The sequence below is a fragment of the Oryctolagus cuniculus genome, chromosome 16, assembly GCF_964237555.1.
Source record: "Oryctolagus cuniculus chromosome 16, mOryCun1.1, whole genome shotgun sequence".
Taxonomy (NCBI): Eukaryota; Metazoa; Chordata; class Mammalia; order Lagomorpha; family Leporidae; genus Oryctolagus; species Oryctolagus cuniculus.
In genome coordinates, this window is record NC_091447.1 from 51,913,247 (window position 1) to 51,937,027 (window position 23,781).

Sequence of the window (23,781 nt, forward strand, 5' to 3'; positions counted from 1 at the left end):
CAGACTTTCTCTTCTCCTAAGACTGAATGTGCCTGCAACGTGGCCACTTTGAGCGGGCCCAGGGAGGGAACTGAGCTGTACCACATCCCTAGGGCAGGAGGCCGTGGGAGCGAAGCAGCCCTCTCTGGCCAGGGGCAGGGGGACGCTGGGCAGTGTACCCGGGCGACACAGGCCCAACCTGCGTCTCAGCAAATGCACAGGCTGCTGCCCCCCGCACCTGCCGCAGCGCCCTCTGCTGCCTGCTGTCCCCCAGCCCACTCAGGGCAGTGGCCCCCAGCAGCTGGGAGCCCATCGCTCGTGTCCACACTGAGGTAGGGAAGGGCTCAGGCCCATGGAGAGGAGCAGACCTCTGGGCGGACAGGTCTGCCTCCTTCCCGAGGGCTCCCTGGAGGAGAGGGCAGGCAACGTGGTCAGCCTGCCCTGACCGCTGCCACCGAGCCCCGTGAACCCTAGCCACAGGTCTGGCAGGGCTAAGAACATTTCGGCCATGGAGCCGGCGCAGTGGCGCAGTGGGTTAAAGCCCCAGTCTGCAGCACTGCCATCTGATACGGGCACCGGTTCGAGTCCCAGCTGCTCTACTTCTGATCCAGCTCTCTGTGTGGCCTGGGAAAGCAGTGGAAGATGGCCCAAGTCCTTGGGCCCTGACACCCACATGGGAGTCTCGGAAGAAGCTCCAGGCTCCTGGCTTCGACTCGGCGCAGCTCAGGCCATTGAGGCCAACTGGGGAGTGAACCAGCGGATGGAATATCTCTCTCTGCCTCTGCCTCTCTTGGGCATATAAATAAATCTTAAAAAAAAAAAAAAATGCAGACAGAGCACCAAGTGGAGACATTAGGATGGAGGCCATGGGCTCAGGTTGACTGGGACAGGGGCTGGGCAGCAGTTCACTGGTGCTGATCTCCACGTACCGGCACTAAGGAGCTGGCCGGGTGGCCTTCCTGCTGGGACCCTGGGGTGGTGAACACTGCACCGGGAACTGTCAGACCACAGGAGCGTGAGCGGTGGGCGGACGGCGCCTGGCCGCTGACCACACTCAAGTCTCTGGAGTTGGTGAATATGGTTGTGGAGCATCTGTGGCCTTGGGCGGGGCACAGCTGGGGCCTCCTGCCTCAGCCCTGAGTCACCCAGGCGACACAAGGTGGGGCCCTGCCGGGGGCCACAAGGTCCAGCCAGCCCAGCACTGTCCTCACCAAGTCATTTCCTGCGAAGCGGAAGTGGTGCCCCCGAGGCAGGCCGGGCACTCCCAGGGGAAGTTTTAGTGAACAGCAAGGCTCAGGAATGCACCTGCCTCCCGGGAGCCCCCGCGCCGCGGCCGCGCTTCCTGAGGTCAGAAAGTCAGACCAGGACAGGCGAGGGTCACCTGCACCCCACGTCGGATGCAGCTTCCTGCCGACGCATCCTGGGACGCAGAGGGCTTGGGTCCCTGCTACCCACACGGGGGACTCGCGTAGGTTCTGGGGCTCCTGGCTTCCATCTGGTGGTTCTAGGCATTTGGGGATGAAGTCAGAGGATGGAGGATTGATCTCTTTCTCTCATATATAAAGTGCAAAACAAAACAAGCCCACGACCAGCCCCACAGAGCAGGGCAGGGCTAGGGCCTAAATGCCAAATTCAGCCAATAAGCACTGTGCCCAGTGAAACCTGAATTTCACAGCACCCAGCTGGTGTGTTTACGTGAGTGGGCCCAGGTCCGAGGCAGCTCCTGGCCATGCTGTCAGCGCTCGGTGGACCTGCAGTCGGACTCCAGCTCGACACCCGCACCAAGCCCCCACCCCGCTTCCTGACAGACGCCAACCCAAGCCTCCACCTCCGCTTCCACACCAGAAGCCAATGAGCACTTCCCGCTCCACCACTTAGCTGGGGGTATTTGCGCCGGCTCCTTCGTCTGAGCCTCAGTTTGCCAACCCGTGAAATGGATGGTGAAGTTATAGCTTTGCCTCCAATTGGGGTTCAGGAACCAGCAGCATTGGCTCACCCGGGAGGAAGGTTGTGAGACATGCAGGGCCCCAGGCCCCTCTCCAGGCCTGCATTTTAAGCTCTGATGTGACTCTGTGTACAGGGGCATTTGACGCCTGCTCACTAAGGTGTGAGCGGAGCCAGGCATCCAGGCACCGGGGCCATAACCACACAAATCGGCCTCACAGGAGCCCGGGGCTGGGGAACATCTCTACCTCCACTCACAGCCGAACGCCCCCAGGGCAAGCTGAGACTGGAATGCCCCGTGCGAGGCAGAGTCAGTGTGTGGCCACTGTGAGCGCAGCACGCCGGGCGCGTGGAGGCAGGCCACGGCGTGCCACTGCACCAGAGGCAGCTCCCAGGGGCCGGCTGGCTGCAAGTCCCCTCGCTGCGCCTTGTCCTATTGCTGTCATGGCCAGGGACACCGGCACTGTCACTGCTGCTCCTTGGGAGGACAGGGGCAGGGCGGACTCCCGCGGCATGCCCGGTTCCAAAGGCATCCAAGAGGAATAAAACCAAGATGTGTGCGTGTGTGCCAGCACCGTGCCTGGCACGCAGCGCTCCTGACCCTTAAAAGCGTCTCCTGGCAACCACTGTTTTGGGGAGGAGTGCACTTTGCGGGGCGCCTGCCTGCTCCAATCCGATGTTACAGCACGGCCTCCTGGGGAACAAAGTCCCAACCTTCCCAAAGCTGAGTCATTAGGCCCGGTCCTGGGCACGGGGTAGACGCGGCAGAGGGAACCCGTCTGTCTCCCGGCTCCAGGTCCACGGTTCCAGGCACAGCCCTCCGTATCGCGGCCTTATCAGTGGGCTCCCTCGGCTATCTGATCGCTGTGTCCCGCTGACTTCGCACGGCACCACTGCACTCTGACAGCGCTTCTCACCCACACCCGTGCTGCCCCCTCCCACCTCCGGGGTCTCTGCCAAGCCGTCTTTCCCGCCCACTCGCTAGAGGCAGCCCCATTCCAATAGGCCTCGCTGGCTAGTGCTCTGGGAGTCGGCTTGCTGGCTACCCCCAGGCAGAAGCGTGAGACACCCGAGGGTGACTGCACGACGGAGTGCTGTCAGCAGACGGCACAGGGCCAGCGTGCAGTGCGGCCGGGGTGAGGGCTGCTTCCTTCCCTCGACCTCCACGTACACACATGCTCCTTCAGGCCTCGCTACCGGCAAGACTGTGTCGGCGGAGACACCGGCGCGGCCCACCCCCTTCTCCCTTCCAGGCTCACACACATCGTGTGCATGCCCTCGTGAGGCCTGGCTCCGGGCAGCCTCACCACCTCGACGCTCCCGCTCCCTCACGCATCCATGAATGCGGGGACCACTGCTGGGGCTGACAGCTGCAACCTTGTCCACACCTTGCTTCTGTGGACTTTGTGAGGATGGACATTCCCACCACCCTGGCCACTGTGGACCCCCGAGGGCAGCTCTGCGTATCCCCTAGGGTGCTGCCCCCCAGCCCACAGTGGAGGAAGCCCCAGCAGCACCAAGCTCCTCCACTGAGGCGAGTCCAAACCCTGCCTAGCTTCAGCTGCTCTGCCCGCAGCTCCCCCACCTTGCTGCAAGGCAGGCTGTCACGCTGGAAACTGCCCCCACGCCTCTGGTCAGCCCAGGCAGGAACACAGCTGCGCCGCCCCTGCTCGCCCACCCCCCTGTGGCGCAGGGTCAGTTAGAGGCTGCCTGGGCAAGGCAGGCAGAGCGCTCTGCGCCCAGCCCCGCTCTGGGACGTGGCTGACGGGGCCTGCAGCTGGCACTCCCACGGCCACTCTGTTCCACTGAGCCACCACAGCCTGCAAGCACGCTGCGGACAGGGCCCCGGCTCTGCCTTCACACTGCCCGAGCCCACACCGCTGGCTCCCTGGAAATCGAGTCACCGAGGGAGCAGGGCTCATGAGACCCCAACTCTCAGGTCCCGTTACCCCAGTACTGTCATCCCTGTAACCAAAGGCCCCGCCTCCTGGGGCTGCCTCCACACTTCTCCCAGTGCCCCTCCCCCGTCTCCTCAGGCACGCTGACACCCAGGTGATGGTCACAGTGCTAAGAGGCACAAGCTAGGTGCTGGTCAGCAGAGCCAGGGTCCCAACCCCAACACGGCCGACAGGAGCTGGGAGGCCAGGCCTCAGGGCTGTGGAAGCGCCAGGCCCTCCTGCTGGGAACCAGAGAAAAGACATGGAGGATGCGTGAACACCTTTCACTGCTGCTTGTGCACACAAACCCGCCCGCGTGGGCTGTCACACACAGGGGCTCCAGAGGACAAGCCAGCTGCCCCAGTTCCAGCGGGGCGGCGTCTCCCCTTTGAGGTGTGTTACAAGGCGGCTGTGGTCAGGAAGGCCTGCACTCCACGCAACACCAGACAGCGGGGCCACAGGAACCGGCACGCAACAGCTGGATGAACTGGGCGCAGCAGACTTGGAGCGGCTCCACGAGGCTGACCTCTGCCGGTCGAGCGCAGTACTGCACACAGCACAGACTGCCACCTTCTGGAACTTCCTGATCCTGAGGTCTTGGAGAACAGTCTGTGCCTTGCCAGATGCTGGAGGCACAGCCGGGGCAGCTGGAACCTTTATTCTGTCGAGGGGCGAGACGCTGGCTGGCAGTACCAGGAAGCGGAAGCCCCGCCCAAGTCCAGTCTGTCCAGGCCGCCCGGTGAGCGTGAGCCGAGGCCCGTCCCGTGCTGCAGTCAGGCCCAGGCACCCTCAGGAGGGCGTCGCTGGGGGCCTGGATTTCTTTCCTCTGTGCTTGAAGCTGCGCAGTGGGTTCTGGCTCTTCATCTTCTACAGGGGCGGAAGCACAGGTTACCAGGGGCAACCAGACGGTCTCGCGGGGCAGAGCGAGATCAGCACCGTGGGCGGAGCCAGGCACGCGCTGGCGGAGGGAAAGGCAGCCCCAGCCACACCCGGCCCTCAGGCGCCCTCTCCCCTGCAGGGCGAGCCACGTGCACACCCAGTGATGGAGAGGAGGGCGCTGGGGGAGTCCTGCTGTCCCCCGGCCCAGGGCACATACCTTGGCCTTCCTACAGGAGGACGAGAGCTTCTTCCGCTTCTTGGAAGGGCGTACGAAGCCGCGAAGAGCAGGAGGAACTGGGAGAGGCTGGACCTCAGTGGCGGCCGCACCTCCCACAAGCCCCAGTCTCAACTGCCCCCCCACCACTTGTCAATCTAGACCATGTCCACGCCCCTTCTCAGGGCAGCCCCTCCCGACTCCGCTGGGTGCTCCCAGCAGCCAGTGCTCTTCCTCGCACTCTGCCGTGGGTGTGACGTCCCAGACGGCGTCTCAGCCGCCCGCGTACCGAAGGCCCAGCCACGCTGCCTGCTGTGCCCCCACCTCTGCCGGGCCCTCCTTCCCACCACTCAGGCCTTCCCTGCCCAGGAATGCCCCTCCCCCTCCCTCCCCTCTGCCCAGGCAGACTGGGGTGCACGTGCTGCCCCTTGTCTCTCTTGTCCTTTAATCTACGTTAACCAGGGAAGGCGTCAGAGCTCGTGGGAGAGGGGTTCCCGGGTGTCAAGTGACGGCTCCGGTTCTTCCCGCTGGCCCTCACAGCTCTGTCCCGGGTCCCGGAGACGCTGGAGAGACCTCGGCCTCCACCGCAGCGGCGGCTGATCGCAGCCTCCCGCTGTGCAGCAGTTGTGCCTCCTGCCCATGACCGCCCAGCCCTGGCCGCCCTGTTTTGTACCAGTACCAGGCTGTTCTGAATGTAACCGCCCGACAGCAGGCCTTCAAATCTGCTATCGTGACGCTATCCCATCGCCACAGCTGCCCGTGGGATGGGGCGGACAAGCCTCCGTGGGCCTGCACGGGCCCCACCGTGTCCCCAGCGCCGGTGCAGGGACTGGCACGCGCACAGCGGCAAGGAACCCGCGCCCCCTCGCAGCCTGCTGCCTCCCGACCTCCCAGCCACACTCACCCAGGTAGTCCGGGACGTGGCCCAGGTGCGGTTTCACCACGGCGGGGTGCAGGGGCAGGTCGTGCCGCAGCAGCTGCAGGTCCCTGGGGTTGTCTTCAAAGTAGGTCTGACGGGGGAGGCAGCCGAGTCAGCATCTCTCTCACGCCCCCAAGACCGAGGCGTTGAAAGGAGACACACATGGTCCGGAACTGAGAACCTGGGAGGCTTCCTGCTGCCTCTGTCCACAGCACCTTCCCCGCCCGACAGCGCCCGCGGCGGCTGCTCCCGCTCCCGCGTCTACGCGGACACAATCACGTGTGTGACCCGCGTGGGCTCCCCTTCTCCGAGATGCAAACGGCAGCACGGCCGCTCCCGCTGCTGGCGTCGGGAACGGCCTCTCCGTCCTACTCACAACTGCCCACGCTGCGTCTGCGGCCGCCCCTCGCCTGCTCTGGGGAGGCCCCGGCGTGGCTGCCACCCTCGTGGCTTCACCACGCTGCGGCAGCGCCTGTGGCACACGTGTAACTGCACACTGACAAGTACGCCCCGTGTGCATCGAGGGACACGTGCACCTACAATTCCGTGGACACAGCAGGCTGCCTCCCCTCCCTGGGTTCTCGGCCCGCTGACCCCCTCCCCTGCCACAGGCGCACGTGCCTGGTTCTGTGTCACCACGCACTGGCCGCCTGCCGAGCTCTGCCCCCGTGCCCCGCGGCCTCACCTTGAGCTTCTCAGCCCGCCGAGCTCTGCCCCCGTGCCCCGCGGCCTCACCTTGAGCTTCTCAGAGTGCAGCAGCTCCTCCTTGATCTCCTTCAACCTCGCCTCGCGAATGGCCTGCTTCGTCACGGAGTGCATGGCGTCCTGCGGACGGACACGGAGGCTCAGACGCGAGGCCCCACCCTCCTCACACCCAGGCGCTCGGCAGTGGGTGCGATCCCTGGGACACAGGCCCCTACCCCGACAGTCCCCTCTCCCAACCGCGTCCAGCTCACCCTGCAGCGATAGCGGAAGCCCTCGATCTCCTCCATCCGGAACTGGTAGGGAAGCAAGACAGGGGCCTCGCCGGCTGCGGGAGAGGCAGCAGTGAGGCCCCCACACGCCCAGGCCTTCCCTGTGGACTCCTGCACCACCCCCCCCCCCCCCGGAGCAAGGCTGCAGAAGACCCAGCGCTTCCTGGGACGCCCAACCGCAGCCTCCCTGTAGCATGGACGTCCCGTGACACTGTGGACAGGGCTGGCCTGTCCTCCCCCAAGCCCTGTACGCTGTCATGCCCGAGCCCCAGGACCCACTGCCCACTCTCCCCTCTTCTCCACCAACTGCTGCCCGACCTGCCGCCCACGACGATGGCCGGGGAGAGCCGCTGAGTGCACCCAGCACGCGGGGCCAGCCGCTGTCGGGCATCGTGTCCGAGCAGTGCGTCCGGGCACTCAGCACTGGGAAGCACACGGTCAGCGTGACTGTGCCACAGTGGAGGCCACTTGCCACTATGCCGTTACTGCAGCCGTCACTCTCACAGGCGTGAGGACTCTGCTGAGCACCCACAGGAGCCGGCGCTCGTACCTCCACTAAGAAGCTCCTCGATCTTGCCCAGGTGGGATTGCTCCGCGGGCCGCACGAAGGTCAAGACGATGCCAGGGTTGTTGGCGCGCGCCGTCCTGCAAGGGAGGACAGCTGAGCCTAGGTCTCCAGCCCTCAGGCCCTGTCTTAGGCCCACTACTGGTGCCCGCCCCCAAACTCCCTGCTCCCCTACCTGCCAGCTCGATGGACATAGGCCTCAGGGGTAGGGGGGAGGTCAAAGTTGAGCACAGCAGACACGTGGTGGAAGTCTATGCCCCGGGCCACGCCTGCCTCCTGGTCCGAGGCCCTGCAGAGAAGGTGCACCGTCAGCATCAGCCAGACCCCTCCTCTGCTCCAGGCACCGACACTCGCCTCCACCAGCAAAGCTTCCTCCAAACGGGGTCTGAGCCCAAGGGATCCTGCTACATGCGAGATTCTTCAACATCAGAATGGTCCCAGGCGCTGGGTTTTGTGGGTAGACTTGGACCTTTTGTGGGCTAACCTGACTGTATTGTCCAGACCTCAGCTGTGGGCGATGGCAGCTATCAGGACCGTGTGGCGTGCTCTGAGGACTAGCTGTGGGCCCAGTGGTCAGGTGGACAGAGCTGGGCAGTCCTCAGGGCCGTGTGGTGTGCTCTGAGGACTAGCTGTGGGCCCAGTGGTCAGGTGGACAGAGCTGGGTAGCTCTCAGGGCCATGTGGTGTGCTCTGAGGACTAGCTGTGGGCCCAGTGGTCAGGTGGACAGAGCTGGGCAGCCCTCAGGGCCGTGTGGCGTGCTCTGAAGACTAGCTGTGGGCCCAGTGGTCAGGTGGACAGAGCTGGGCAGTCCTCGGGGCTGTGTGGTGTGCTCTGAGGACTAGCTGTGGGCCCAGTGGTCAGGTGGACAGAGGCTGGGGCTTCGTTTTCCTCTCATAAAACAGGCTCCCAGGGCCAGCGCTGTGGACTAACAGGGAGAGTCGCCACCTACAGCGCCGGCATCCCACATGGGCAGCAGTTAGAGCCCCTGTTGCTCCACTTCTGAGCCAGCTCCCTTCCCTGCACCTGGGAAGACAGTGGAGGATGGCCCAAGTGCTTGGGGCACTGCGCCCATGTGGAGACCCGATGAAGTTCCTGGCTTCAGCCTGGCCCAGTCCTGCCTGTTGAGGCCATTCTGGGAATGCAACAGCAGATGAAGATCTCTCTTTCTACCTCTGCCTCTCTCTAACTCTGAATTTCAAATAATTAAGTATTTAAAAAAAAAAAAGGGAGGGAGGGAGGGAAAACCCGCGCTCCCTCCAAGTCACAGCCACAGGCCTCCTGCAGGACCACATGCTACCCGTCATGCTGCCCATGGTGGTGCCCTTCACAGCCCTCTCTGTACCCGGGAAGCTGAGCAAGGGCCTACAGGGCTCCCTGTGGCTTGTCCTGAGCAGGCCTAGATCGCCTGGTTCCCAGCTCTGGGCGCCCTGGTTTGTCTTCCAAACAGCCGAAAAATCAGACCCCCTTCAGAAGAGCTGAGAAAAGGAGAAACATGGACTTACTTGTCCCCTCTGGGCCCTCGGCCCCGGTGCTTGGCCTTGGCCGGGGCCCCCAGGACTTGGGTATCAGTGGCTATGACGCAGTCGTAGAAGCCCTGGTTGAACTGGGAGATGATGTGGCACCTGGAATGAAGAGGGGGCAGTCGGCCCACAGAGCACGGGCAGGCCTGTTCCTCCCAGCGTCGGGGGAGTCGGCCCACGGAGCACGGGCAGGCCCGTTCCTCCCAGCGTCGGGGGAGTCGGCCCACGGAGCACGGGCAGGCCCGCTCCTCCCAGCATCGGGGGAGTCGGCCCACGGAGCACGGGCAGGCCCGCTCCTCCCAGCATCGGGGGAGTCAGCCCCACGGAGCACGGGCAGGCCCACTCCTCCCAGCATCGGGGGAGTCAGCCCCACGGAGCACGGGCAGGCCCGCTCCTCCCAGCATCGGGGGAGTCAGCCCCACGGAGCACGGGCAGGCCCGCTCCTCCCAGCATCGGGGGAGTCAGCCCCACGGAGCATGGGCAGGCCCACTCCTCCCAGCATCGGGGGAGTCGGCCCACGGAGCACAGGCAGGCCCACTCCTCCCAGCATCGGGGGAGTCGGCCCATGGCAGGCCCACTCCTCCCAGCATCGGCAGCCATTGCCCTTCCCAACTTGTGCCTTCTCTTAATCCCTCTCCCTTCCTAATCTTTGTGTCTCCACTTCCTCAGGTGACAGTGGACAAGGGCTAGGTATTTCAGCACTGTACAAAGTCGCTATTGGGGCCAGTGCTGTGGTGTAGCAGGTAAAGCCATTGCCTGCAGTGCCGGCACCCCATGTGGGCACAGGTTTGAGTCCCGCTGCTCCACTTCCAATCCAGCTCTCTGCTATGGCCTGGGAAAGCAGCACAGGATGGCCCAAGCGACTGGCTCCTGGTTTCAGACTGGTGCAGCTCCAGCTGTTTGCGATCATTTTGGGGGATGAACCAGTGGATGGTACATCTCTCTCTCTCTCTCTCTCTCTCTCTCTCTCTCTCTGCCTCTCTGTAACTCTGCTTTTCAAATAAATAAATAAATCTTAAAAAAAAAAAAAAAAAAAAAAAAAAAAAAGCCACTCCATCAAGCCCAGAAGCTGGCCCCTACTGAGCGCTTCAGGAACAGAAACAGCAGCTGGGAGCCCTCTGCCCCCCCCCCCCGCTGCTGTCCGGGCACCCCCCCCGGCTGCTGTCCGGGCACCCCCGGCTGCTGTCCTGCCCCCCCCCCCGCTGCTGTCCGGGCTGTCCTGCGCGCCCCCCCCCGGCTGTCCTGCCCCCCCCCGCTGCTGTCCTGCCCCCCCCCCCCCCCGGCTCTGTCCGGGCACGCGGCCGGGGCACACCTGGAGCGCAGCGGGAGCTCGCCATTGAGCACGCAGGAGGGGATGCCGAACTGCTCCAGGAAGAGGCGCAGGCGGTAGCTCCGCTCCAGAGTGTTGACGAAGAGCAGGCACTTGCCGCGCACCAAGGACAGCTTGAGCAGGGCGTAGAGCAGCAGGAACTTGTCTTCCTCCGCCTCGCAGACCACCTGGAACTGCTGCAGCTGCTCCGGCCCTGGCAGCTGGGACTCCTGGAGCTTGAGGGTGACCTGGGAAGAGCACAGGCCCGCGGTCAGCAAAGACAGAGAAAACGGACGTCGCCGGCCGCTGGCTCGCCAACCACAGCACCACCATGTCCCGGCAGGGCAGGAATCTCTGAGGGTTCCCGGCTCCCTAAGTCCCTGCTGCCCTGCTGTGGCACACAGAGCGTGACCCACACACAACACAAGTGGGCCACGGAGCAGACACACACGGACAAGCAACCACAGCAGGGGGGCCTAGAGCCACAGGCCTTCGGCGGGCAAAGCTTACGACGTGACATGAGCACCTGGCCCGAGAACTCTAACTGCCACCCTGCGGAGCTGCTGCCAAGGTTTGGGGCAAAGCCTGACTTAACCCAGTGATGCCCGCTGGGGACAACTGTCTAGTGACTACCTTTCAGCGCCTCAGACTCAAAAGGAGACATCCTGTGACAAGACCCCACCCAGAGCTCCTCTGGGGAGGGGCACCGAGTCCTCCGAGCCCCCGTGCCCGCAGCGCGGCCGCTCCCGAGGCCCCCTTACCGGGTTATGCAGTACCAGCTCCTTCAGCGCCTGCACGTCCTCGTTGAAAGTAGCCGACATGAGAAAGGCCTGGTAAATCCGGGGCAAGTGACTGAAACAAACCGGAGCCCGTCAGACCGCAGCGCCCAGGGCGGCCGAGCGCCCGCACGGCCACTGCAGACCCGAGTCGCGACTCACGCAGCCTTCTGCGGGCAGCCACTCCCTCTTCCTCACCACAGCAGGCTCTTGATCTCGTCCTCGAAGCCGAAGGAGAACAGGAGGTCAGCTTCGTCCACCACCAGCAGCTCCAGGGAGTCCCGCAGCTGCAGGTTCTGCTGCTGCAGGTGGCTCAACACGCGAGACGGGGTCCCGACCACCACGTCTGGCTTCTCCATCAGCACGGCTCTGCAGGGAGCTGACGTCAGCACGGGGGGGGGGGGGCCGCTGGACCAGCCCTCGATCCGGCTGCCCACACACCCAACACCGCCCGCTCCCCCCATTCCCTCTGCCCCCCCCCACCTCTGGGAGGCTGAGTCTTCGGCAGCTGAGACATTGGCCACCCGCACGTCCCGAGCGCAGTAGCGGGCCAGCTGTTGAATCATGGTCTGGGCCTGTCGTGCCAGCTCCTTGGTAGGGACGAGGACGAGGCCTCTCACAGCCTGTTCCAGCACAGCACCTGTCTGTAAACACATGAACTGAGGACCTGCCAGAGCACGGGGGGCATCAGCTCTCCGGGGCTCGCCTCTCTCCCGCCCCCGGCCGCCGGCCGCCGGCCGCGCTACCCACCGCCTTTCTGTGGAGCAGGAGCTGCAGCATCGGGATGGCGTAGGCGGCGGTCTTCCCCGAGCCCGTGCGGGCGCGGGCCAGGAGGTCCTTCCCCTCCAGGGCCAGCGGGATGGCCTTCTCCTGGATCAGCGTAGGTCGCGACCAGCCCAGATCGGTGACGGCCTACGAAGACGAGCGGCGCGATTCAGGCGGCGCGCGCCGCGGAGCCCGGATGCTGTGCCCCGCAGCCCACCCCAGCAATCCCCGGTACCTGCAGGAGCCGGGGATCCAGGCCCATGTGTTCGAAGCCCAGCGAATCTGGGTCCGCCATGGCGCTGCCGGCACTCACGGCGCTGTCGCGCGTCGGGCGCGGACGCACACTACAGCAGCAACCAATCAGAGCCGGAAGAGCCTTCGCTCCCCGGAAGTGCTGGCGCCTGCGCTTCCGGTGTTCCGGCGGGGAACTGCGGCTGCTCGGCGCTCGGGCCCGTGCGAGCGTGGGAGAGGCCGCCGCGGCTCCGGCGCTGGTTCCCCGCTCCCTGGGGCAGAGCCGCCTTGGCAGTGGCGGGGCCCCTGGGAGGGGCTTGGCAGAAGGAGCAGCGCAGGTGCAGGGTCGCAGCCGCCGAGGTGGGGAAAGGCGGTTGTCCTTGGCCGTCCCCCGCACCGCGAGGTCCCGGTCTGAGAAGCGCTGACGTCAGGCTGTGGCCGGGGAGGCCGTGTCGGACTTCCGGCCCCAGGGCTGTTAGGATAACGAGTGGGTACAGAGCTGTGGGCAGCTCAAGCAGGTGGGGACCGTGGGGGCTCGCCGCCGCTGTCTCGGAAGGTGAAGGAATGGGTCTCAGGTCCAGCAGGGATCCCGCATATCCCCTGTCGCAGGCCTGGTGACCACGTGAGGCCCACCCAAGGGACCCAGGGGACGCCCATTGCATAGCCACCTGGGGCACCGCCAGCGACCCCCGCACCCCACGCGGGCGCCAGTTCTGCCCCAGCTACTCCACCTCTGACCCAGCTCCCTGCTAATTCTCCTGGGAAAGCAGCGGGACATGGCCCAAGTCATGCACCCACGTGGGAGGCCCGGGTGGAGTTCCAGGCTAATGGCTGGACCCTGTAGCCTTCGGGGAGAGCACAGCAGATGGAAGCGCGCTCTCTCCCCCTCTCCCTCCCTCCCTCCCTCCCTCCCTCTCCTCTTCCCTCCCTGTACCACCGTTACCTAACATAGTCAGGTTTCAGGAGTTAGGATATGGACATACTGGGATGTGGGGGGAGCTCCCACGGCGAAACCTGCAGACTGCACCTGACCCTCTAACCCTGCGACAACACAGTAGGTCACGAACCACAGGCTGAGTGGGGCCGGGGGCAGTGACGGACACTCAGTCCCAGCTAAGAGCTGGGGAATCAGGCTACAAAAATAAGGGGTGTTGGGGCCGGCGCTGTGGCACAGCAGGGAAGGCTGCTGGCTGCGGTGCCAGCATCGCCTATGGGCGCTGCTCTGCTTCCGTCCAGCTCTGCTCGACCTGGAGGGTAGTGGAAGATGGCCCAAGTCCGTGGCTGCTGCAGCCACGAGGGAGACCTGGAAGAAGCACCTGGCTCCTGGCTTCAGGTTAGCCCAACTCTACTGTGTGACCATCTGGGGAGTGGACCGGCGGATGGGGCACCTCTCTCTCTCTCTGTGACTCCTTTCAAATAAATAATAATAATAAAGGATGTTAAGAATGGGTGCCCTGGGGCCAGCGCCGTGGCATAGCCAGTAAAGCCACTGCCTGAAGCCAGCATCCCATTGGGCGCTGGTTCGAGTCCTGACTGCTCCACTTCCCAGCCATTTCTCTGCTGTGGCCTAGGAAAGCAGTGGAGGATGGCCCAAGTGCTTGGACCCCTGCACCCATGTGGGAGACCTGGAAGAAGCTCCTGGCTCCAGAGCAGCCCATCTCTGGCCATTGCAGCCATTTAGGGAGTGAATTCATGGATGAAAGACCTTTCTCTCTGTCTCTCCCTCTCAAATAAATAAATAAACCTTTTTTTTTTTATCACAAAGTAGGATTTATTTAGGTTGGAAACCTCCTACCAGAGCAATACATTAAAAAAAAAAAAAAAAAAAGGTGCCCTCTCCCCTTCCCCCACACTGTGGTGAGGAGGGAGAAGGTTGGTGAGGATGCTGTAAACTCTCAGAAAGCAGAATTTCGTAGTGGAATCAAGGGGATTATTGGTGAGGGAGAGAACTGCCACCCAGTTCTTTGGATGTAGCTGAACTGGCCACATGTATCACTCCCACAGCTACCAGCTGCTGGCCTGTGCTCTGGCCACCCCAGTTCCGCGGACCCCATCAGTGTAAAGGTGTACTCTACTAACTACCAAAAACGAGCAAGGAGAAACCCAGGACGCACCTGGCCGTGAGTACTGCCGGGCAAAGCATCCAAGCCCGGCCCGGCCCTGCTGGCAGCCTCCTGTGTCCTCGCAGCCCGGGATCCAGCCTCCGCCTCGTGGCTACAGTTCCACTAACAGCCACAGAGCAGAAACGTGTCCCCTCCCAGGTCACACACACCCCACATCAAACTAGCTCAAAGAACATCTGAATTTCCCTGTGTCCACCCTAACATGAAGAAAACTGGAAAGCAAACATCTGAGGAATTTGGACTGTCACATGAAAATCCAAAATTAGAAAAATAACAAAGGAAGAATTTGGTTCTGTATTTCAGATAAATTTAATACTTGAAATATGTAATAAAATTATGAAATAAAATGTCAAGAGTGGGCCACAGGTAGTGAGTTTATGGAGCACAGGGTGTGAGGGAGCAGCTGATATCTGCTTTGCTCTGAGAAGTCTCACTGATGTGTTGTCTGCTTGCCTGGCCTTTGTTACGATTTGAGCAACCACTGTCCACTCCCACACCCCCTGGAGACTGGCCCAGGGTCCAGACCAAGCCCTGGCACCGAGGCCACACCCAGGGCCAACCAGGTCACCGGCAGACGTGATTCAAGCCAGGAACCTTTCCTCTTTCCCTTTCTGCTCCCCCCACCCGCCCACAGCCTTATTTCACCTCAAACACAGCTACTGTAACACATTTTATTTCACTGGGAAAATCTGTATGAGGAACCAAATCTGGTTCTCTTGAGAAAACATTGACCACAGCTTAAATAAAAGTTAGAGGACGAGGGAAGGTCAGAGTGCCGCCCTTGCCCGTGCCTCCCGTGGCATGGGAGTCACAGGTGTGGAACAGACTGGCTCTGATGTGGCCTTGGGGACAGCGGGAGCATCTGTCTTGTGGCCGAGGGACTGCGGGACCCCGCGAGTTGGCTGGAAGTCAGCAGAGTGTGAATAAACACAACGCACGACTGTGTGGGGGTCTCAGCTAGGTGTGGGCGGGGGCTCTCAACTAGGAAGGAAAATAGATAATTTATCAAAAAATAGTTCTAATATATAGAAAAACATCTAAATCCTCTGGGGCCGAGACCTGCCCCTTATTTACATTCACAAAGCCTTGAGGGAACCCAGGACGGACAGGATGCAGAGGGGCGAGGCCCACCCCCGGGGCGTGCCAGGAGTGGGCTAGCGACGGAGAGACAGCAGAATGGAAGGAGAGACTTTTTCATCTGCTCATCTCGTGTGGGACGGGGGGGTCGCTGGAGGCACAAGAAGCAAGACTTAGTCCTGGGTTAGTTCTGACTCCTCACGGGCCTGGGAGACTTTTGAAAGCTTGGACCGGGTCCTGTGTCCTTGAGAACCCGGGGTAACAGTGGCTGATCCGAAGGGTTTGTGGCCGTGGAACCAACATGACTTACATTCTTTTTCCTTTCTTTTCCCTTCAAAGTCCAGGTGGATGAGGGATTGGAGGAGGGCACACGGAGGGCGGGCGCTACACCAGCTTCTTGGCCTCAAAGAAGCCCTTGAGGTGGCGCATCTGCCAGATGCCGGTGAGGATGAGGATGACGGTCTGGGCGATGGACCACCACAGGACCCTCTGGTTGGTGCTCTCGCTGGTCAGGCGGAAACGCTCTTCCCGATACTGTGCAGGGCAACAGACACGTGTCAGGGGCGCAGGGGGCGCATCCCGGGCTGCTGGGGCCTCTCCACTCCAGCACCTGTTTGATCCCACCCAGTCTCCCCACTCAGAGTGCCCGTGGAAGGAACAGTGTTGACTCTCCACAGGCACCTTGGAAAGGGCTGAAACCACAATCCTACTCTTTCAAGTGAGAGTGCGAGGGAAGCCAGTGGGCAGTGACCACCAGCCGACGTGAGCTGTCCTCTCTTGGCTGTTCCACAGAACTCGAAAACGCCCTGAGATTTCTGTGTCCCGTATCAGCGCGCCCGGGTTCGAGTCCCAGCCCTGCTCCCTGTTCCAGCTTCCTGCCAATGTGCACCCTGGGAGGCAGCAGGCGATGGCTTGCGTGGTTGGGTCCCTGCCACCCCATGGGAGACCTGAATTGAGTTCCTGGCTCCTGGCTTTGGACGGCCTGGCTCTGGCAGGGGTAGGCATTTGGGGAATGAACCAGCACGTAGGAGATCTGTCCCTCTGCCTTTTAAGGAATTAAAGAAGAAAAGAAAAACTATCTAAAGCAAAATAGGGTCTCTGCATCTGGGAGACTATCAGCCTTAAAGGGAAATTCTGAGCACGCCGCCATGGGGCTGCATCTCGGGGCTCTGCTCAGTGTGAGGACGGAACACCGCTCGCACGGCTCAGGGTCACGGCAGCAGCGGGTGGGGGTGCTCACCGGGTGTACACCCTCCGCCAGGAAGACGGAGGAAGGTGGGCTACCGTGAATGTACGCAGTACCGCAGGACTACACACCTAGGCCAAACGGCAACCCTTCCCTTTCATGACTTTCACAAGATTTCAAAGGTGGGCAGAAACAGCTACTGAAGGAGGGCCCACGCAGACGGTGCTCCGGGGGTGCGAGGGTCGCCGCCCTCCCCAAGGCCAGGCAGGTGCGAGGGTCGCCGCCCTCCCCAAGGCCAGGCAGGTGCAAGGGTCACCGCCCTCCCCAAGGCCCCGCGGGTGTGAGGGTCGCTGCCCTCCCCAAGGCCCCGCGGGTGTGAGGGTCGCCGCCCTCCCCAAGGCCAGGCAGGTGCGAGGGTCACTGCCCTCCCCGAGGCCAGGCAGGTGCGAGGGTCGATGCCCTCTCCAAGTGGTAGGCGGGTGTGAGGGTCGCCGCCCTCCCCAAGGCCGGGCAGGTGTTAGGGTCGCCGCCCTCCCCGAGGCGGGGCAGGTGTGAGGGTCGCCGCCCTCCCCAAGGCCGGGCAGGTGCAAGGGTCACCGCCCTCCCCGAGGCCGGGCAGGTGTGAGGGTCACCGCCCTCCCCGAGGCCCCGCGGGTGTGAGGGTCGCTGCCCTCCCCAAGGCCCGGCAGGTGTGAGGGTCACCGCTCTCCCCAAGGCCGGGCGGGTGTGAGGGTCGCCGCCCTCCCCAAGGCCGGGCGGGTGTGAGGGTCGCCGCCCTCCCCAAGGCCAGGCCGGGCGGGTGCGAGGGTCGCCGCCCTCCCCAGGCCCGCCGCCCCTCACCCTCTGGTAGTCCTGCTCTTTCTGGATCTGCTCCACCTGGTCCAGCAGCTGGCGCGCCCGCAGCTGCAGCTCCGTCAGCTTGTCCTTGGCGGCGATCTCGGGGTAGTTGTTGGCGTGCTCCCCGACCTGGATGTCCAGGTGCACGCGCTGCAGGGGAAGACCAGCGTCGGAGCCCGCTCCCGGCCCCGCCTGCGGGCAGCAGGCAACACCCGTGCCCCCAGCGCTGGCTGTGCTCGGATCCACGCGCGGAGGCCGGTGAGGTGCCCGGCGCGGCCCAGGGCAGAGTGCCTACCAGCTTGCCGCCGGCGAAGAAGGCCATCCTGGTGGAGTTGGAGTGCAGGCAGATCTGGTGGTCGCCGGGCGTGTGCGAGGTGAAGGTGAAGCGGCCCTCGGAGCCGTACTGCCGGGACAGCACCACCTGCGACGGCGACAGGGCCCAGGCTCGCGCGACCTCGCCGGGCGCCAGGCGGCGGCGCGCGCTCCCGGGGCCGGCTGGGGGCCGCCAGCCTTACCTTCCCGTCGGGGTCCTTCACCTCCACGTGCATGCCGAGCCCGGGGGTCGAGGGCAGGAAGACCTCCTTCTGCTTGTCCCACATCTGGGTCCGATAGTTGCCTGCAGAGCAGACACACAGTCACGGCCCGGCCCCCGCGCGTCCTCGGGGCGCCCTCGGGCCGGCTTTAGGGTCGGGGGCGACGGGCCAGCCGAGCTCAGAATGGGGGGGCGCCGCTGAGGGCCGGGCAGGGACAAAGAGCCTCTCCACCCTCAGCCCGGCTGACCGATGACCATGGTCTCGTCAGGGATCTCCTCGATGAAGCAGCGCTTCTCGGTCTCGCCGATGTGGAAGTAGAGCCCCCGAGCGCCCACGACGCACAGCGCGAGCAGCACAAGCGCCGGCGGGCCCATCCCCGGCAGCCGCCAGACCCCGACACCTGCCATGGAGCTTCACCCGCGCGCATGCGTGCGCCGCACACCTCTCTGCGCTTGCGCGTCGCCCTGGCGACAGGGGGGGCGGCAGGGCCGGGTGTGAGCCTGCGCAGTGACTCGGCCTCGCCGGGGTTCGCCCCGCCCCGCGTCGTTCTGCGCCTGCGCATTCTCCAACTGCACCCCCTACGCCGCCCGGGCAGTGCGGGCCGCAGGGCTCCGCAGTGACCGCGGAGCGGGCGGCGTGCAGGCTTGCGGGTCTCCCGGCCTCGGGAGACGTGCTTTCGAGCGCGCCTTGTGCCTGATGCGGGGTGGGGGGGTCAACGTGGACCCGTTTGCCGCCGCCCGTCCCCCAGTGGCGGCGACTTCGCCTTTCTGCTGTCACCTCTCCGTTTTTTTTTTTCCCCTTGAAAATCGTAGCAAATCATATTTCACACCGTTAGTGTGTGAGATAAGGACCTAAAAATACCGTTATCACGCCCAGGGACGTTAAAGATAGCGTCACCGCGTTCTTCGAGTTCAGCTTCACCCAACTGCCGCAAAGCCGTCTTACTCAGATTCGTCAGGGTCCAAGCAAAGAACGCTTACTGTGTATTTCGCTAATACACTCGTTTAACACAGAACAGTTGCCTTTCCTGTGTGGCTGTCGTTCGTGCCATGTGTTGAACAAACGACCAAGCATGCACGCCCTGGGCTTCGCTGGTCGTATCTGCCTGTGTCTCGTGTACGCAGGCAGTTGGTCACTTCAGGAACCCGGTGCGTGAGGCCAGACGGAAGCAGGAGGGCAAACCCGAGCTTACGGAGCACGCGATTCGCTGGACGACCTAGCAGACAGAGGCTGGTGTCGGAAGACAGTGGGTCCTGTGCAGGAAGGGAGTTACAGGTTGAAGCTAGACAAAGATGGCTTGCGGTAACCTTGCTCCACCTGAGCGGTCTAGGAAACACTTCACATTCCAGGTATTAGATAATGGACATTCCGGGGTCCAGTGTGGCCAGACAAGCCCAGCAGGTTGTTGGCTCCACCACAGAGCAGGTGACTGTCAGGGTCACTTGAAGGGCAAGATGGTGGGTCGTCCAAAACAGCTGCAGTCGTGCCTGAATCCCTACAGCCCCAGCTGCACAGACCCCTGGACTAACCCCGTGTGTGTAAATTTGTATTTTTTCAGGCTCCACAAACCTAGACCCACCCCTGGCAAGGGGTTTAATTTTAACCTGGCTGGTGCTCTGTCCATCTGTCACGCTGCATCAGGAAGCACAGTGTGGCTGTCTCCCACTTGGCAAGGTTGGAGCTCATCTCTCGGCGCAGGGGTTAGCATCCCCACCGCTGCATCACGGGTTTACCACCAGTTTGTCTGCTGACGGTCTAGCGACCAGTGATCACCGTTAGCTCAGTGGTTCCCAGCAGGAGAGGTTCTGCCCTATCCCACCTAGGTGGACTTTGGCGATATTTGGAGATAATTTGGGTTGTTGCAACTGAGAAATGAGGCAGTGCTACGGTCACCTAGTGAGTCCAGATCCAGACGCTGCTGAACATTGTATAGTGCACAGAGCAGCCCACCCTTCCATTGCCAGGCACCGCCCAGGCTGAAATACCAGTAGTGCTAAGGTTGAGAAGTGCTGTTCTAGGTTTATTATTTTCATTATGTGTACAAGGTGATGATTTTTTTAATGTTTTTTCTTTTTATTGGAAAGGTAGACAGACATCAGAGATCTCCCACCCATTTGCTCACTCCCTAAATGCCCACAAACAGCCGAGGCTGGGCCAGGAACCAATCTGGGTCTCCCACATAGGTGACGTGGACCCAACTACTCGAGCCATCATCTGCTGGTGCCTCGAAGCAGAAAGCTAGATTCCAGAGCAGAGCTGAGATTCTTTATTTTTTTTAAATTTATTTATTTATTTTGACAGGCAGAGTGGACAGTGAGAGAGACAGAGAGAAAGGTCTTCCTTTGCCGTTGGTTTACTCCCCCACTGGCTGCTGCGGCCAGTGCGCTGCGGCCAGCGCACCACAGCTGATCCAAAGCCAGGAGCCAGGTGCTTCTCCTGGTCTCCCATGGGGTGCAGGGCCCAAGCACTTGGGCCATCCTCCACTGCACTCCCAGGCAACAGCAGAGAGCTGGCCTGCAAGAGGGGCAACCGGGACAGAATCCGGTGCCCCGACCGGGACTAGAACCCAGTGTGCCGGTGCCACAGGCAGAGGTTTAGCCTATTGAGCCGCAGCGCCGGCCAGCAGAGCTGAGATTCTAACCCAAGAATTTCAACTTGGCCCGCCCGAGCAGTGTCCTCAACACTGGCCCACGGAGGTGATTCGCAGTGCTCTCATTCCTCCTGCAGTTAGACGTCAGATTCCTCTCCAAAAGTGAGCCCTCCCTCATTCCTCTCTGCTCACCACGAAGCACAGTCTATCCAGGAAATCCAGGATGTGTGTTTGATGTTTCTGTTTATCAGTTGCGAGAATGATGAGTTGAAGGCAGGCAGCCGCCTCCCACATCACAGCCCCGGGCTTGATTCCCACTCCAGCTTCTCACTTCCGACTCCAGAATCCTAATGCAGACCGAGGGAGACAAGAGTGAAGGCTCAAGTAACTGGGCTCCTGCCACCTGCATGGGAGACCTGATTCCACTTCCGGCTCCCAGATCTGTCCCCAGCCATTACTGGCATTTGGAGGGTGAACCAGCTGATGGGAGCTCGTGCCCCTCAAAAGAAAAATAAAGTACGCCCCAAATACTTCTCAGGAACGCAAGCTTTTCTGGGGAAAGGGACACTATAATCCCGAACTTAGGGAGTCTCAAACGTGTGCTGGCCTTCAAATGGTGGTCGCTGTCCTTTCTGGAATGTTCCAGTTGTCTCATCAAACATCTCGAGGCCCCTGTGTCCTTCTGACACCGTCCTCCCAGGCTGGCGGGTCTTCCTTGCCTTCCACTTTGCACTGTTTCCTGCCCTGAACAGAAAAGCAGCCACTCCTCCCGGAACTCTAATTCACTGCAGACAAATGGTATCCAATCAGTCACGTATCTTTTCTTAAGGAAGCCCCTGAACTTAGTCTTAATTAATCGAAGGCTTAAGGAGATTGCATTCCCCAACAGGTAACCTAATTCCCAGCCCCAGAAACGCTTTCTGCCGTGTCTGTCTGGGCCAGCTACCCCTCTCTTCACTCTGCGACCAAGGTGTGCTCAATAGCCACTTTGGCAGTCACTGGTCTAGTGGGAACACAACAATACCAAAACTACACCACCACCGAAGCATACAAAAATCCTGGTCTTTGAGGCTTTGCTGCTTGGCAATAAAAAGACAAAAATGCAAAGCATGTCAGCTGGAAATAAGTGACAGAGAAAACAAGGCAGGGAAGAGGGAAGGGGGTGCAATGGGTAGAAGAAGGGCTCCCAAGAGATAGATGTCCACATGTGAAGCCCAGAATCCTGTGACTGTGACCTTACTCTGAAAAAGGGTCTTTGCAGGTGTAATTAAGGAGTGTGAGATGTGATAATCCGGGATTAACTAGGTGGGCCCTAAATCCAAGGACGGGTGCCCTGGTGGCAGACACAGAAACAGCTCACACACTTTGGATGGCTGCTATTAAAACAAAACCAGGCAACAGGAAATGCTAAAATAGGGCTACCACACAACCCGGCAATCCCACTTCTGGGTATACAGCCACAGGAATTGCACTCTGCATCTGGAGGAAACGTCTGCGCCCCCATGACCGCGGCAGCACCATTCACAACAGCCAAGAGGTGGGGCAATGGAAACGCCCAGGGTGCAGAGACAAACACAACGCAGTGCACGTAAGGGCACTTGGAAAAATTTGTGAAGGGGCTGGTGGTGTGATGCAGTGGGTTAAACTTATCTTGTTAAAAAATATAATTTTTTTTGGACAGGCAGAGGTAGACAGTGAGAGAGAGAGACAGAGAGAGAAAGGTCTTCCTTCCTTCCATTGGTTCATCCCCCAAGTGGCTGCTACTGCCGGCGCGCTGCACCTATCCAAAGCCAGGAGCCAGGTGCTTCTGCTGGTCTCCCATGGGGTGCAGGGCCCAAGCACTTGGGCCATCCTCCACTGCACTCCCGGGCCACAGCAGAGAGCTGGACTGGAAGAGGGGCAACCGGGACAGAATCCGGCACCTTAACTGGGACTAGAACCCGGGGTGCCAGCGCCGCAAGGCAGAGGATTAGCCAAGTGAACCGCAGCCCTGGCCGAAAATATATAATTTTTTTGAGAGGCAGAGGTAGATAAGCAGACCACCCATCCGCTGGTTCGTTTTCCAAATACCCATGACAGCTGAGACCGGCTTGAACTGAAGCTGGGAACTCAGTGCACGTGGATGGAGGGAGTCTAGGTACTTGAGCCACAGTGCTGCCTCCAAGGGTGAATTAGCAGAAAGCTGGGATCAGGACCAGAGCTGGGGCTCAAACCCACGCAGTGCAGGTGGGACACTGGACTCTTAATCAGCATCTTAACCACTAGCTAAATGCCTTCTCCTAAGAGACGTTCATTCTGGCACAGACACATACACATACACACCCAATGTTGAAACTGTACATATAAGAGGTTTTCTTTTTCTTTCTTTCTTCTTTTTTTTACAGGCAGAGTGGACAGTGAGAGAGAGAGAGAGAGAGAGAGAGGAAGGTCTTCCTTTGCCATTGGTTCACCCCCCGATGGCCGCCGCAGCTGGTGCGCTGTGGCTGGCGCACCGCGCTGATCCGAAGCCAGGAGCCAGGTGCTTCTCCTGGTCTCCCATGCGGGTGCAGGGCCCAAGGTCTTGGGCCATCCTCCACTGCACTCCCAGGCAACAGCAGAGAGCTGGCCTGCAAGAGGGGCAACTGGGACAGAATCCGGCACCCTGACCGGGACTAGAACCCGGTGTGCCAGCGCCACAGGTGGAGGATTAGCCTAGTGAGCTGCGGCGCCAGCCCTATGAGATTTTCAAAAGGCTCATGGTAAGCACATTATGGAAACATTGCAAGGATTAAAAAAAATTGCACCAAAATAACCTTACAATTCTGTTTTTCTATAAATTAAAAAAATATTATTTACTGGCTAAGCACTGTGGCTTAGCCAGTAAAGCCACTGCCTGCAGCACCAGTATCCCATTTGGGCAAGGGTTCAAGTCCCAGCTGCTCTACTTCCAATCCAGTTCCCTGCTAATGGCCTGGGAAAACAGCAGAAGATGGCCTAAGTACTTGGGCCCCTGTACCCATGTGGAAGACCAGGTTGAAACTCCTGGCCCAGCTCTGGCCATTGCAGACATCTGGGGAGTGAACCGGAAGGTGGAAGATCTGTCTTTCCTTCTCTGTTTTTCACATAAATGAATAAAATAAATATTTTTGTGTATTTATTTTCATCTAATGAAGGGCAGAGCAACAAACACACACACACATAGCAAACGAGTGAATCACCTTGTATCTGGTGATTCACTGAGCAAATGCTTACAACAGCCAGCACTGTGTAAGACTGAAGCCAGGGGCCAGTGCTGTGGTATAGCAGGTTAAAGCATCCCATATGAGCTCCGGTTCAAGTCCCAGCTGCTCCACTTCTGATCCAGCTCCCTGCTGATGTGCCTGGAAAAGCAGCAGAGGATGGCCCAGGTGCTTAGCCCCTGCACCCACATGGGAGACCTGGAAG

The 23,781-nt window shown here is 61.2% G+C and overlaps 2 protein-coding genes and 1 long non-coding RNA gene across 5 annotated transcripts; 1 reads left to right on the forward strand and 2 right to left on the reverse strand.

Annotated features, from left to right (window-relative positions):
* Window positions 1–4,140: 4,140 nt before the first annotated feature.
* Window positions 4,141–12,210, reverse strand: DDX56 (DEAD-box helicase 56). The gene is made up of 14 exons (XM_008261823.4): window positions 12,017–12,210; window positions 11,767–11,928; window positions 11,500–11,660; window positions 11,215–11,385; window positions 11,002–11,092; window positions 10,244–10,488; window positions 8,914–9,033; window positions 7,587–7,700; window positions 7,397–7,491; window positions 6,829–6,902; window positions 6,608–6,697; window positions 5,858–5,963; window positions 4,957–5,033; window positions 4,141–4,727 (listed from the first exon to the last, which is right to left on the reverse strand). The coding sequence occupies exons 1-14, from the start codon at window positions 12,074–12,076 to the stop codon at window positions 4,650–4,652; spliced, it is 1,644 nt and encodes a 547-aa protein (XP_008260045.3). The 5' UTR covers window positions 12,077–12,210; the 3' UTR covers window positions 4,141–4,649.
* Window positions 12,193–14,496, forward strand: LOC127492636 (uncharacterized). Its single transcript, XR_007922279.2, has 3 exons — window positions 12,193–12,372; window positions 13,249–13,345; window positions 14,017–14,496. It is a non-coding gene; the product is annotated as an uncharacterized lncRNA (long non-coding RNA).
* Window positions 14,497–14,792: 296 nt separating this feature from the next.
* TMED4 (transmembrane p24 trafficking protein 4) lies at window positions 14,793–18,864 on the reverse strand. Of its 3 annotated transcripts, XR_007922277.2 has the most exons (6): window positions 18,016–18,560; window positions 17,751–17,851; window positions 17,531–17,656; window positions 17,239–17,385; window positions 15,523–15,746; window positions 14,793–15,116 (listed from the first exon to the last, which is right to left on the reverse strand). XR_007922277.2 is itself a non-coding variant. In XM_051853062.2 (5 exons), the coding sequence occupies exons 1-5, from the start codon at window positions 18,840–18,842 to the stop codon at window positions 15,597–15,599; spliced, it is 618 nt and encodes a 205-aa protein (XP_051709022.2). In that variant the 5' UTR covers window positions 18,843–18,864; the 3' UTR covers window positions 14,793–15,596. The 3 variants fall into 3 exon arrangements, 2 of the variants coding, with proteins under 2 accessions (XP_051709022.2, XP_002713894.1); XM_051853062.2 differs by lacking the exon at window positions 18,016–18,560 and adding an exon at window positions 18,749–18,864 and having other exon boundaries at window positions 14,793–15,746; XM_002713848.5 differs by having other exon boundaries at window positions 14,793–15,746; window positions 18,016–18,540.
* Between the last annotated feature and the right edge of the window lie 4,917 nt (window positions 18,865–23,781).

What these genes read in the sequence shown, in the direction of transcription:
- DDX56 (XM_008261823.4), bottom strand. Translation starts at nt 12,076, where the DNA reads ATGGCGGACCCAGATTCGCTGGGCTTCGAACACATGGGCCTGGATCCC. An exon ending in CCACGTCCCGGACTACCTGG is followed by an intron (nt 5,034 to 5,857) that starts GTGAGTGTGGCT and finishes AGCCTCTCCCAG; the next exon opens with TTCCTCCTGCTCTTCGCGGC. An exon ending in CCTCCTGTAGGAAGGCCAAG is followed by an intron (nt 4,728 to 4,956) that starts GTATGTGCCCTG and finishes CCGCCCCTGTAG; the next exon opens with AAGATGAAGAGCCAGAACCC.
- TMED4 (XM_002713848.5), bottom strand. Translation starts at nt 18,175, where the DNA reads ATGGCAGGTGTCGGGGTCTGGCGGCTGCCGGGGATGGGCCCGCCGGCG. An exon ending in TGACGAGACCATGGTCATCG is followed by an intron (nt 17,852 to 18,015) that starts GTCAGCCGGGCT and finishes TCTGCTCTGCAG; the next exon opens with GCAACTATCGGACCCAGATG. An exon ending in AAGAGCAGGACTACCAGAGG is followed by an intron (nt 15,747 to 17,238) that starts GTGAGGGGCGGC and finishes TGCCCTGCACAG; the next exon opens with TATCGGGAAGAGCGTTTCCG.